Source organism: Numenius arquata, chromosome 14 (genome assembly GCF_964106895.1).
Source record: "Numenius arquata chromosome 14, bNumArq3.hap1.1, whole genome shotgun sequence".
NCBI lineage: Eukaryota > Metazoa > Chordata > Aves > Charadriiformes > Scolopacidae > Numenius > Numenius arquata.
Window position 1 is genome coordinate 5,848,635 of NC_133589.1, and position 14,066 is coordinate 5,862,700.

At 49.6% G+C, this 14,066-nt stretch overlaps 1 protein-coding gene across 1 annotated transcript in view; it reads right to left on the minus strand.

Annotated features, from left to right (window-relative positions):
- CACNA1H (calcium voltage-gated channel subunit alpha1 H) overlaps positions 1-12,194 on the minus strand; it is a 252,290-nt gene extending 240,096 nt beyond the window's left edge. Inside the window, exon 1 of the mRNA XM_074158337.1 lies at positions 11,923-12,194. Within this exon, the coding sequence (XP_074014438.1) occupies positions 11,923-12,194 (272 nt within the window). The remainder of the gene's footprint in view (positions 1-11,922) is intronic.
- Between the last annotated feature and the right edge of the window lie 1,872 nt (positions 12,195-14,066).

Genomic DNA, 14,066 nt, shown 5'->3' on the forward strand with positions numbered 1-14,066 from the left:
GAACAGCCCTGCTGGGTCGCAATGGGACTATGGGAATGCTCAAGTGCAATAGGAAACAACCACCTTCTTTGGTGAAAGCTCCGTGCCCACAGAGGCCATGTGCAAAAACCAGTCTCAGATAAGCAGCAACAGTAAAATACCAGATAAGCTCACAGCAAGATGGGACCGTTGATGTCCACATAGCATCCAAAGCTTTATACCGTTTAGCTGAAGTTATTTCCTTTCCCTCACCCATAAGCTCTGCCTGTCCTTCCCCAAGCAAAGGTTCTTCTGGACCATCTTGAGAACAACCACCACACACACTGCGTGGCTTTATAAATTAGTCCTAATCTCTGGCACTTGTTTCTCAGACGAAGTTCTGCTCTGCTCATGTGGATATGAGCTATTTCGAAGATGCTTCACACAAAGAATTGCAGGTGCCCAAGTCGCAGCCTCTCCTCCATCTCCACCGCTCATCTCCATGACCCCTTGCAAGTCACCTCCCTGCTCCTTGGCATGGTTCCCTTCTCGCTTTCTGCAAGAACCCAACTCACTCTCTTTGAAGCACTCTTCCTTTGAGCCCTGCAGCTCTGGGCTCAGCCTAAGTACTGCCCCAATGCAAACACTAATAACACAAATGGGCTCCATAATTGATTGCCCGCACACACAAGAAGCGGCTCTGTGAGCTTCATCCCTTGACAAACATATGCGGGAAAGCCTCGTAGGTACTTGTCAAAAACTCAACAGAGCAACAAAGAAACCAGCCATGACTCAGCAGGGCCTGGGAAATTTCAATGAGAGACATGTTTTTAAAAAAAATGTAAAAAAAAGAATAAATATAGCCTTAAGAAGAGCGTTTTGCTATGGCTGAGCATTGACTTTTTCCAGTCCCAGCGCACCCTGCTCTAGCAATGGGGTAAGAATTCAGTTGATTATGGGGACATCAAGCTGCAGGTTGGAGATGGAGCCATCGGAGCAGGACTTATACACGTGACAAACACTGAGACAAGGTCAGAACAACACGGTTAGCCTAAAGTATGGGAGAAGGGCATCTGGCCAGGACCCCAACTGTGAAATTCCTCTTTATCCCTCAACAACAGAGTTATCCCCAACTTAGCAGGTCTGGTGCCCCCCTTTTAAATACCAAATTATGAGCTCAAGAACAGGTTCACACTCAATAGTGAAAATGAGAAAAGCATCTTCAAAGCCTGTATGAAATGTAGCATTTTTTCTTCTATCCAGATCAGGTAAGTTCCAGACCACACAGACTCTAAAAGCAGGCACTCTCATGAATGCACACTTTCCTGATCCTCATCAGAGAAGCAAAGAGCAACACCATGTAGAAACTAAACCAACTTTTGCCCGGCAGAGCCATGCCCTCAGGAACCATCTGCAAAATGATGTGCAAGAACTTACCCTGCACTCTCTTTGTGCCTTGATAAGAGATTTAAGAGACCGTGGTGGTCAATCAAGCCCTTCACGAGTCTCTCTTCATGTAAAAGACACATGATTCAGCATCGAGTGAATTTTTACTGTTGCCTTACAAACCCCTGCGAGGTGCAGGTTTGCGGTGGAGCAGCCGGGAGACCCGTGCCAGCGGTTGTGTCTGTAATAAAAGTGTTTACAGCACCGGTGTACGCTTGGAATTGCAGAAACAATATTCAGGATCACCGATTAAGGGAAAACACCGCGACTACGTCTGAAACAGAATGCCCTTCTGACTTCTGCTCTTCCATTACCAGTGTTGAGAGAGATGAAATTAAAATCTTTAGCAAGAAGCGAGATGAAGGAAATCCCAGCATATTTACAGACGCGGCATTTACCTGCGCCCTTGGGAACGGATCCAAATCTCGTTCCTTGGGAGCCTGTTTAATAGGACAGCAACCTTCCTAGGGTTTGCTTCCCATCACTGGTGTCTCTCCCACCCCTCTGCCCATGCCCAGAAGCCCAAGTCTGTTAAATATTGGCCAGAAAAAAAAAAAAAAAAATGTTCAGGAGAAATAGGTGACACATTTCTATTTTTTTTGCCCTTCCTCAAGAGTTGCTCTGTACGGTTCAATCCTCCAGGCTATGAAATTCAATAAGCCATAATGTTCCAATCGCTACAAGCCGCCTAGTCCCCACCATGCCAAAGTAGCTCGGATTTAACAACAAAATTATAGTGTACATTATACCACTACAGGCTCCGCACAAACACACTTACAAAAGGGCCTGGTAATAAGAGGTTGGGGATATACAATGTGTTTAGGGCTAAATCCTGCTCCTGCACCCATTAGCTTTTCTGGCATTGAAGTTACCTGAGCTGGAACGTGTGGCTGAAGAACAGGGTCTTGGTTTCTTTTCCAAGCCCAAACCGATGCTTTCCTACCCTTCTCCAAACCCCAAGGCAATGACAAAGATCTCGTGGAGTCACACAATTTCACTCCAGGACTTCAACCGGCACCTCCAACTTCGACAGCATCCTCGTGGACAAATCCACCTAAGGAATATACTTGATTGCTATCAACCTCCACGAGACTGGATTTCTCTTTGGCAAAGGAATGAAACCTTTCTGCTAGAAACAACAGCATGGGCACACACAAAAATATATAAAAACATACATGTATTAAGTATGTACACACAAATACTGCATTTCTGTGTTCCTCTGTTTTCCTATCAGCCTTGCCTGAAACCTAAGCCCAAAAAATTTCCATTTGCAGTACCAAAACCCATGGTTTGCTTCGTCTCCCGGTGAGCTCTTCGTCCTTTCCTCTCTCTGTCATCCCCAATGAAGGAGGTGTCAGTTCACGCTTTCTCTCCTTAACCACGTCAAGAAGCAGCCTGGGCTGCAGCTCCTCCGAGACAGGAACGGATCTCTATGCCAATACCTGTGTACCCATCGCAAATCTCAGAGGGTTTAATCGAACAACAGGAAAATCAAAACAAATGCGTGAGCAGAGAAGAGAGCGATGGGGATGGAAGAGTCTGGGTACACCAAGCTTCACGAGGGTCCCAGGGGATGCTCCCCCAAAAACATCCCTGTTTGTAATGTTCATCCAACATCCCAGTTAACGTGACACTCCACCCTTCTGGAACATGACAGTTGTCCAAACATCCCGTACGATAATTTGTGGTTTACTTTCTGCAGCAAGATCTACCAGAATATTAGATATTCAGGCAAATCCTCTTCTTATTCTGCACCACAGGGATGGAGGAAAGGGGCCAGGAGGAGTCACACAGCTTGAATTCACCCTCTGAAGGAACCACGATCACAAAGAGATGTACACACAAAGTCATCTTATTTCTCCGGATGGCTTTCAGAAGCACTGCTTCTGAGCAAAATTGCAAGATACTAGTAGCATTGTGAAAGCACACAATTTCCATCTGTCAATTGAAATGGGCAAAATTAGATCTCGAAGCTGCGCATTTAATCCATTGCCAAACTAGTCTGCCTGGTACAGCGCTCAGAACAGATTTTTTTATTAAGGGAAAGAAAGAGGAAAATTGTCTTTTACAGCTGCATCTTGTCAAAGCTCCCCTCCTCCGCCCCCAGCCCGGCCGGCCAGCTCCGGAGTGACCACTCTGAGATTTCCCTGCGGCAGGAGGCTGGGAACGGCCCTGGAATCCCTGTACGGAGCTCATCAGCCTCTAATTCACTTCCAATTTGTCACTGTGCAGGCTGATGACTCCTAATTGCTGGTTCAGAAATACAGTTCATACCCTGATGATTTTAAGTTGGTCCAAGTTATCTTAGAATTAACTATTAAGGGAGATCACGTACTCACTCTCCTCCTGCCCCAGGCAGCTAAATATTCAGTTAAAAGTGTATCTTTCTTAAAATCACAAGGCTGCTTCGGCGGTTGGATTAACGGATTGGATACAAACGCCAGATGCTACCTTAAGAATTAAGGGCAAAATCTGAGCTCAAGTTCTCTTAAAACATCTGTGTAAATAGAGGTAACATATTTCTTGCATGAGTTTTGGTGCTGGTGGCAAAGGTTGGTGCTGCACAGGTCAGATGCCCAACAAGGTTGAATTCCCAGTGCGATGTGGGAGAAAAGCAAAACACACCTGTGGGTCTCTGGTTGTGCAGCCCACGGAGCCAAGGCTGTACCCCTGGGACTCCTCCTGATTTACACCAGCATAAGGAAATGGCAGACCACAAGCTACGTGCATAAGCCAGTGGAAAACTAATCAGAGCTCTGTAAGTAGGCAGCTCAATGCTTCTTGTCTGCAGAAGCAATTTAAAAAATAAATAAAAAACAAACAAGAAACAACAACGCACAAACACACAGAGAAAAACATGATTCAGAGTTCATTCACTGTAAACTAATGTGATCCCGGTTGCTCTAATGGAGTTACTCCAAACATGTCATTTAGACAGAGCATGGCAGATAAAGCTGAGGTTTTGTTTCCAAGTAAGCCCGGGTGGATGCTGCCAACCAGCCCCGCGGGAGCCAGCCTGAGCCCCAAAAAGCCAAGGAAGATGTAAGCTTAAATTTTATTGGAATAAATCTAAAACTACTTTTCTATTTAAAAAAAAAAAAACCAACAAACCAACCAACCAAACAAAAAACCCCAAAACCAAAAACCAACACTAAAACACAGTAAAGCATCTTAGAGACAGCTGTATGATAATTCAGAAAATACTTATATCTAACTTGGGGTTACACTGCATAAAATTCAACTGCAGCATAAAGCAGAGATTAGCTATAGACTCTGATCTTCTGCTCCCGTTAATCAGCCCAGTTGAACTCGTGTGATACGTTGTTTTAAGTTTCTAAGGGACTTGCCATCTAGACACGCTGGAAGAAAATACATATGGACTCAATACATAAACCAAACTTGTAAACAGACTGCAAATTGAAACTGCATTTATTGGTTCCCACCAGATTTGAGAGGTGAGAAAACTGAAGGCAATTGGAAAAACTTTGCAAAGTGGAGTCTGGGATGCATCTTGTAAATGCCTTGAAAAGTAGCAAACTAATTGCTCTGAAGGGGTGTAAATTACAGTCTGAAAGTAACAAGTGTAGCTATTTCACAGACATTACCAGTAATCTTTAGTAAAATCTGATGCAACAAGTTATCATCTCTCAGTTTCTCACTGGAGGGGAATATTCAGTACAGAACAATTTATAAAAACAAACAAACAAAAAAATAATCAGTAGAAAAGGATAAGCACACAGAAAGACATCCTAAAATAATTTTATCTACTATCTTCAGTGAATCTATACATATAGTAAATTTGGATATGTGGATACAGAGAGAGTTAACTTTTGAATCCACTGGCAATAAAAGCACTAACTGGGTAAAAAGGTGAGAAAGAACTAGGCAGGCAAAATTCTTCTAAATGCATTTGCAAATTAAACCTGTTCAGAGATACCTCCTGCAATCCTGACTTGGGACAATATTGAGATAAATCCTTAAAACTCTGAGAGGCTGCAGACTCAGCTGGGAATTCAAACACAAATGCAACAGGGACCGAGAGGAACCGGGTGTCTGGGGCTCCAACCAGGGCCACCGCACGTGGTCGGTCTCACCAGTGTAAGAGAAAGATCAGAACTGGGGATGAGGAAGGGTTAAAAATTATTCTATTTACTGAATATTACATTTCATTAAAGTAAAAGATCTAATTTTATTTTCATTACTTATACTTCTGATTTATTTCGTACACTTTGCTCAGATGGACTTTTTTTGTTGTTGTTATGAGTCAACTTCATTTCATCAGACAATTCCACATTTCCATTCTTGGGCACCAGCATCATATCTTTTTTTATGGTTTCCCTACACTCGCACTTCTGAACGTGTACAGGTATTAACCGTGCACCGTCAGTCCTTGCTGCAAAGAGCCACGGCAAAACCTCATCCACTGCAAAAGTATTTTTGTAATTAGCTTCCTAACTTTTTTTTTTTTTGGTTGCAAAAGTCATTTTGAAAACAGGAGCCACGCGCCAACTAATGCCTGCTTGAGTTTGCAGAGAGCTCAACACCTTGCTCTGAGCAACCAGCCCTCCCCTGCCCACGCTGCCGCTTACGCTGACATTCTTCCTAAATATCACAGGCTCCGGCAGCTTTGCCATAGGACAGGGATTTCCAACACCGCTCCATACTCCTGAGTTTGGCTAGAAGACAGGAATAAAAGGCATTTCACCAAGGTACAACCTACGAGCAGCGCTTAAGGAATTCAGGGTGCAATAAAGAGGTCGGAGATGATGGGGTTTGGCAGCGCCAGGGATGCAGGGACCACAACAAGCCGACAAAGATTGCTTCCGTCGGTTTCAAAGAAGAAACTCGGGGCTAAACTCTTGATTAGATGTATTGAGCCAACACAGAGCGCTGAAATGAGAGGAGCTAAAACACATGTGGACAACATATTTTTAGACGAGTTACAATTTACAAGACTTTTCTTCCTTATGTCGCCTAATTGCTTGTCATTCAGCGGGAGATGCTGCTGGGTGCACAGCACCTGCGCCTCTCCCCAGATTCAGTGGGCGTCGTGGATGCTCAGCAGCTCCCAGGATGAGGCCAAAAATACATTTATTCGCTAACGGGTTTTTCCACAGCACGCTAAATATTTTAACTGCAATATTTATATTTGGAGATGACAAATTATGATTCGGTCAAACCCTCCCATTGCACTTGTCAGGATACAGCCAGAATAAGAACAGATTAAAAAGCAAAGGCTTTTTGATAAAGCTCCTCAAATCTGATATATGCTTATCACAGAGCAATCAAATAAAGTTTGTTAAACTGATGGGAGCCCAGACCTGGTCACTTATACCCACACCTCCATGTGTTTCAGTACAACCCCCGCCCCAAATCCCAAATGGCAATGCTCCCACAGACGCGGGAGCCAGAACACATCAATTGTGCAATAAGGAATGAAGAGAACTGCAAGCCTCGTGTCACAGAGCAATTTATAACCACTGAGAAAACAGCTTAGCCCAGTACAAAGAACAGGGAGATGGAGCGAAGACCAGAGCGTTAGATCAGATACACCATTTTGGATGAAATACAGTTTTTCACCACCTAAGTGTACTTATAGAGACCTATACTGAGGAATGCTTGGAAGTAACATGCAGGATGTTATTGTGGATGTTTGTTCTGCCCCAAAGTGCTTTTAAGGGCAACTAGCAAGTGTTGCTCGGAGAAGCACTTTGGAAAAAAAAAATTAAGAAAATAAAAACCAGATTTGATGCAAGCAGAGACTCTACCCAAACAGGAGAATGGAGCCAAGTCCCACAGAAATCAGCTGGCACCAACAATCTCTGTAGCCACTTGAGAAAATAAATCAGCGGAGGGTTTTTTCTGACTAAGGCACACAGAATTCAACCTATAATGAATCATTGCATGTTTTTATGAATCACTAAATAGCCAGCAAAGTTGCTCGAGCCTTATCAAAGCCAGGCTGCAAAGCTGACACTTGGCGCCGTGACGGGAAGCAGGTTTAATCGCCGCCGAGCGATTAACGTTATGTCCCAGGTTCCAGCTGGTCGTACAGTAAAACCCCTCGCAGCAAGGCAAGGTGCTGGCGATGGACACAAAGTCAGGATTCCTCCCAACTGCTCCACCTCAGGCACGTGGATGGCACCAGCTGCCAACCGCCACCCCAGCCCATCGCTGGGATCCACCTGCGTGAACCATCACGGGCCAGGAGCCGCGGCCAAATTCCCCTCCCTGAGGCACAGGGACATCGAGGGATTGACACAAAAGGGACTTGACACTTTGTTGATCAAAATGTTAGCAGCGGCAAAGAAAATGTATTAAAGAAAACGCCCATCAGGATACAGGCACAGCTCAGTGTTTCTGTAGAGCCGTTAATTAACGGCGGCACTTGAGAAGAGCTGGGAAAGGACCTGGCAGGATGGTAAAAACCAAAATCCTGCTCTATGCCACCCAACGTGCACACCCAGTACACAAAGTCCCACCCACAGACCTCTATAAATAAACCCACGTAGGAGATCCAGGACTGAAGAAATAAGTAAGTTTGCTTCCAATTATATATCTTTTTTTAAACAGGCAAATTAGATGGAAATCAGTAATATCAGATGGAAAATACAACACAACTTGACAGTGAAAAATCAATTTCAACTATTGCCCATATCACAAGAACTGTATTTGGGCTGTTTATTTGCTCTAAACTGTCACGTACAAGTGACTTTCTGGTCGAATTTGGGTTTGGAGGTAACCCTGGAGCTCGGAAAGAGACTCCTGTGCTGCAGCCATCACTTTGGAAAGCTGAAGAATGACACTACACAGCAAACAGCTCGACAACAGTCAACCGTGAAAATCAGACCCAGAGCCAGTCCGAACACTTTCTGTTCTTTTGATTAAGCTTTAATGGACACAACTCTTTGATTATTGCTCCCACACCTGAGAACCAGCTCCGTGCGTTTCTTTTGCTTTCTGTTGTTTGAGAATTCAGAAGTTTGTTGATTTTATAAACACAAAACCAGGCAAGGGGGGGGGGGGGTGGGGGGCGGGATTTTTTCCAGGTTGTTGTTAACATTCCCAAAGGCAGCACAGCTATTAAAAACACAAACGTGCATCTACTACATCTGCCCACTTGCCCGTTTTCCCTCCGATGCGCAACTCTTTGGGCGGCCGCGTGCCTCCGGCCAGCCAGGCTCCCAGCCCCGTAAGCTGATCCCCCCCCCACCTGTCCCCCCGAGAACCAGGCAACAGCTTTTTTTAGCTATTTCTAAGCCTGGCAGTAACCCCCTCTGCTTAAGCCGCAGAGGCAAATCATGCTTTTGGCCCAGCCACGGAGGATTTCCACCTGCTCCAGGCCACAGGTCCGGGCTATCTCTGCTACCGACAAATATTCGGAGCGGCTGGGCAGCTTTGGTGGTGATCTGGATTGAGAGGGGTTTGCAGGGAGCCCCATGTGAGATGTGCTCGACAGCACTCCCCCAACTGCGGTGGCATTTGGTGTTTTGGATGCTGATGCGCCCAAGCCTGTGGTGAACCCCCATGGCACAGCGGGATGCAGGTCCCTGCCTCCACCAGGAGCATCCTGTGGGACTACCCCCAAGAACCAACAGGAACCCACCAGGAACCAGACCCCAGATGCGCAGGATGGGACACTTCTGCACATTGGATGGACGGACAAGTCTGTGGGCAGCCCGGGGACATAGGAGTGAAGTCTTTCTGCTTGGCGGCAGGGGGAAGCCTGCACAAGTTTTGGAGCCAAAATACCGCAGGGGAGATGCACGGGGCTGCGTTCCCACACTGGGAACACTCAGTGAGCATGGGGGGAGGAGGACATTGGCATCGGGCAGCATGGATAGGGGACCTTCCCCTCCTCTTCCCCCCCCATTCCCAAAAATAAACCCCAAAGAGAGCAAAGGACAACCCTCCCAGCATGGAAAAGCACCATTGACGGAGATGCTGCTTTTCAGAAGGGGTTTGTGCTTCCCAGTGAGCGAGTACCTCAGGGAAGCTCTTCAGGCTCAGATTTTAGGAAACTTCAGTCACATCCCTTCCTTCTGTAACAGAGGGAGATTTTAATGCAAACGTAAATCTGTGCTTCTGGGTGGGGAGAAAGAGTCACCAAAACTGCACAACGGGCCAGCAACCACCTTGGTGTTGCCGCCTTCTCTTTCAAGTTACTTCTTAACAATACCATGACAGGCATTTGAGGAATCTCAGCCCTTGTCACAGTGATCTGTCCACGCTTCTCCTCGAGCAGCCTCCCCATCTAGCTGCTTGCCGAGCATCCCAGCCCTGCTGCGATGTCCCTTGTCCCCGAGCTGCCCGACCTCTGACTGCCTGGGGTCCGGCACAGCCCCAGCTCCTGAGCAAGACGCACGTCTCCTCACTCCAAGGTTTCTCAACACAGCTTCGTTAAACAGCTTCAGAAAAATCACAACCACCAGCACTGTGAGCACTCACGCCAAGAAACTTAAGAGCCGACACCGAAGGATTATTCTCACGGCGATGCGTGGGACCGCTGGTGACCGGGAGAAGGGGAAAAAAAATCCCAGCAAGGAGCTTGTCCCTACTGCTGCGATACACCATGAGCTTTGTTCTGCTACAACCAAAAGAGACCGGCTCAGACAGCAATAACGCTACAACACGGGGCTTATGTAGTTTCATTAAATTTCTGCCTCGCTATTAACCAACCGTCACAATTTCCATCTAATATTATATCAGGCGGGCAAGTTCTGCGAAGGCACTCGCTCTCCTGTGAATTCTGAGGAGAGATGCCGAAAGGCAAAATAAAAAGCACAGCCTCACCCCAGGGCAGCATGAGCACACCTGAACCCTCTTCCACACCAACCTCCCGTGCTCAGGTGCCGCTGCTTTGTTTTCTTCCAGCTGTGGGTTAATTTGGCAGCGATACCGGCTTTGGGGATGCCGAACTCTGAGCGGGGCGTGGGAGAGTGAGACCCCACCAAAGCCGAAGGAGAAGGCTTCTCCTTCCCGACAGCCCCCAAAGTTTGGAAAGACAATAACCTGCTTTAAAGGGACCAGATCCACCTTGTCTCACTCTCAGCTGTAACAGAAACACAGTGTCCTCCCCAAGCCCCTCCAGGACCACGTATAGCACTTCTGTTTTGTTACGGAACCATCATCTACATTGATTATTTATACGGCTAAAGCATCGCTGTGGTCATCAACTACTTGTTTACTTCTCCCTTCCATCCGCACACGTACAGCAGCCCGGTTCCCCCCTTGCAACGGTGTAAAGCAGAAATATCTCTGCAAAAGTCAATAGTTCGTGTAAACCTCGTTCAAACGAGAGGAGACCCGAGGACGTAAAAATTGTGGGTTTCCCCTCCAAGTATTTCTGCTAATAACAGACCAAGGCGACGTTCCGGGGAGGATTGTGCAATTCCTCCTAACGACAGCACTCGACTTGGTGTTGTTGCTGAAGAAAACAGTGATCTCAGACGCACACAGGTTTCTTTGGTTAACTGAAGCAAGATCAATGATAACCATATTAATAAATAATGCTTTTAATAGCAGCGGCAGGATATAGGCAGCAAAACTGCAGGCAGGTATCAGGGGTAGGTAAAAGCATTAATTAATCTGCACAGTGTCAATGCTTCTGAGCTGATGTGTAGAGCAAAGCTAAAAGCTCACTTTCTGAAGATTATCAAGACAGACTGACAACTCTCTGCTTGCACACAAGCATTTTGGGTAAAATTAAATTTTCTGGATGTCATAACTGAAAGGAACACGCTGCTTTTTTTTTTTTTTCATTTACCATTAATAAACTAGGTAAAGGACACAGGGGTGGGGGGGAGATTTAGAGGCTTGACTGTCCACTAACTTCCCTGCCTGCAAGTTACAAAAGAACCAAAGCAAAGGGGAGTTTTTGGGGACCCGAGGCGAGCGCAGCATGTGCCTTCCCCAGACCAACTCCAACCCACTCCATTTTTCTGCGTCGGGAAAGCGCACATGCACTCCGAGCTCTCTTATATAAACAGCCAGAGGGTCAGCGCCTGTCTGAAATTCCCCACCGCGTCTAAAATAAATACAAGGTTGTCTTTAAACTTTGCTCCTTCCTGCCCCACCGAGAGATGACTGAAGTTGAGGGGTTTCTCCCCTCTGCGGGTCCTGGGGGGGCTGCGGCTCAGCATCCTCCACCAGGTACCTTGTCCTGCCCCGTCCCTCTCGCTCCCACACCGGACAGTTGGATGATGCTGGTGGAGCCGAGGGGACCTTGGTGTGTGTCCCCCCAACTGAAGCCAGTGGGATGGGCAGGGGAGAGGGGGACTCACTCTCTGCCTCTCCCACTCCCGCAAAGCCCCGCATCCCCCTCCTCGAGGTCGGGGATTGGGACACCACAGAGGGGGAACACTTAGGGGACCCCGGAGGCTTCGTGGCATCCCCGTGCGCTGGAGGGAGCCGTAAGCCCCGGGGACGCAGAGCCCCGACGGGGTGCTCCGGGCTCGGGGAGGCGTCCCAGAGCCGGGGGTGTCCCAATCGGCCGGGGGTCCCTGGAGGAAAGGATATGGATTACAGACCAGCCTGAGGCACCAGCTGCGCGGGCGGGTGGTTTGCTTGAGGCAGAAGAAGGCGGTGGGTGCCAGCGCCGGGTAAGGCACCTGCTCCTCCTCCTCGGAGGCCAAGTCCGGCGGCGGGTCGCGGCCGGGGGAGCCGCCGGGGCCGGAGCCGGCATCCTCCGGCGGCTGCTCGGCGGGGCGGCGGGGCGGCGCGGCGATGGGCACCCGCACCTCGCCGCCGGCCGGGCGCGGCAGCGGCTCTCGGCTCTCGCCATCAGTCATGGTAGCGGCCAGGACCTGCGGGGCAAGGGCAGGGGGTCAGGGGCGGCCGCCCCCCCCGGCGGCGGGGCGCACCCCGGCGCGGCTCCCACCTCCAGCCGCAACAAAGACGGGCGATGGGGGGGGGGGTCGAGCCGCCTCCCGGGCGCGGCCGCTCCCGCCCCTTGGGGAAGCTGGGTCTTTCCCCCCCGCCTTCCACCCTCCCCCGGGGTGCCCCCGCTATTCCATATTCGGGGATGGAAAACCGATGGGGGGCGTGGGGTGGTGTGTGGGGGGGTGTCCTACCTTAGTTTGGCGGAGCGCGGTGTCCCCAGGAGCATAGCCGTGCCTTCCAGTTCACATGGGACCAGGCAGCAATCGGGGCGCCGGGAGGCGGCGGATCTTTCCCCCCCCCCCAACACACACCGCCACCACCCCGTAAATCCAGCGGGGAGTGGGGGGGGCTCGGCGTGCGGCGCCCGCCCGCCCGCGGGGATGGAGGATGGAGGAGGACTGGGGGGGAGGAGGAGGAGGAGGAGAAGAAGAAGAGGTGGCGGCGGGGGCGGGGACCCTTCCCGAGCCGTGCCGAGCCCAGCGGAGCCTCTCCCGACGGTAATCCCAAGGAGGGAGCAGGCAGCTCGGCAGCCGCTTCGCAAAAAAGCTTCGCCCTGTGCTTAACAGGAAACTTCGGATTTACCGGGGGAGGAGGGAGAGGAGAGGGGAGGAGAGAAGCGGAGGCGGAGGGGGCTGGGAGCCCGGCGGGGCAGGGCGGGGGCGGGCAGCCGGGAGGAGCCGGGGCAGCCCCGGGGGGTCGGGGGGGGGGGAGGCCGCCCGTATGGCCCCCACCCCCGGTCGCCTTGCCCTCCCCCTTGCCTTTGTTCAGGATGCGGGCGATGCGTGGCGAAGGGCAGGTCGCCCAGGCCCTCTCGGGGAGCCGCTCTCACGAGTGGAAGGCGGCGGGGGGGGGAGCGGAGGTGGACACCCCCGCCCGGGCAGGCGGAAAACTTTGCAAAGCGGGTGCGGGGGGGGTGGGGGTGGGTACGGACAAGGTTTGTATCCCCCTCCCTGATACGGCTCGACCTCCGCGGCCGTGCACCCCCAAAGGGGGAGATGCAGCTCCCTCCGATCCCCCAATCGGGCGCTGAGGGGGCGGGAGGGCCCGTCTCATGTCGTGTCCCCCCCGCCCCGGGGTTGCTGCGTGGGAAGGCGCCCGGCGCCGCTCCCACGGGGGGGGCTGCGAGGCTACCACAGCCCCCCCTGGAAACCCCGCTTGCCACCAGGGCGTTAGTTCATTAGTTTTAATAAATAAATGTATAAGCCCAAGTTAGAGGTCGGAGCATTTTAATAAATAAAGATCAGCTCTTAAACGGCAGTGATTTTTAGCTGAGTAGCTAATCTTCTCAAGGGCTTAGCTTGGAGGGATCAGAATAAACAGATAATAGAAAGTCGTTACAGGCACCGTCCCCTTAAACTCCGCTTAGCAAGTTTTATTCTTTTGAGTTATTTCAAATTCTGTGAATTATATCTGAATGTATTGGGGGGGGGGGGGGGGGAGAAGAGAGATTAAAAAATGTTAACTAGATACATTCCCCTCGACTGGAATGTTTTAAAGAGTGAGTTCATTATATACCACCACATTCAATTTGCAAATGCAGTTCCCAATGCTATTCTTCATGGTTAATAACTGGGAATTGATTGAAAAGGGAGGTCATGCAGCTTTCAAAGCAGAAAGAGCCGAGCCTAATGGGGCTAGTGAAGAGTTGGTTTTACATACACACTTTCAATGGTTGTTTTATTAGATGTTTGCAGGTTGTGATTAACAGTATGTGGCAATTTTATTATTGAACAAACAATGCCTGTGACAAGCAGGACACAGCCTGCAAAGCGAACGCGAAC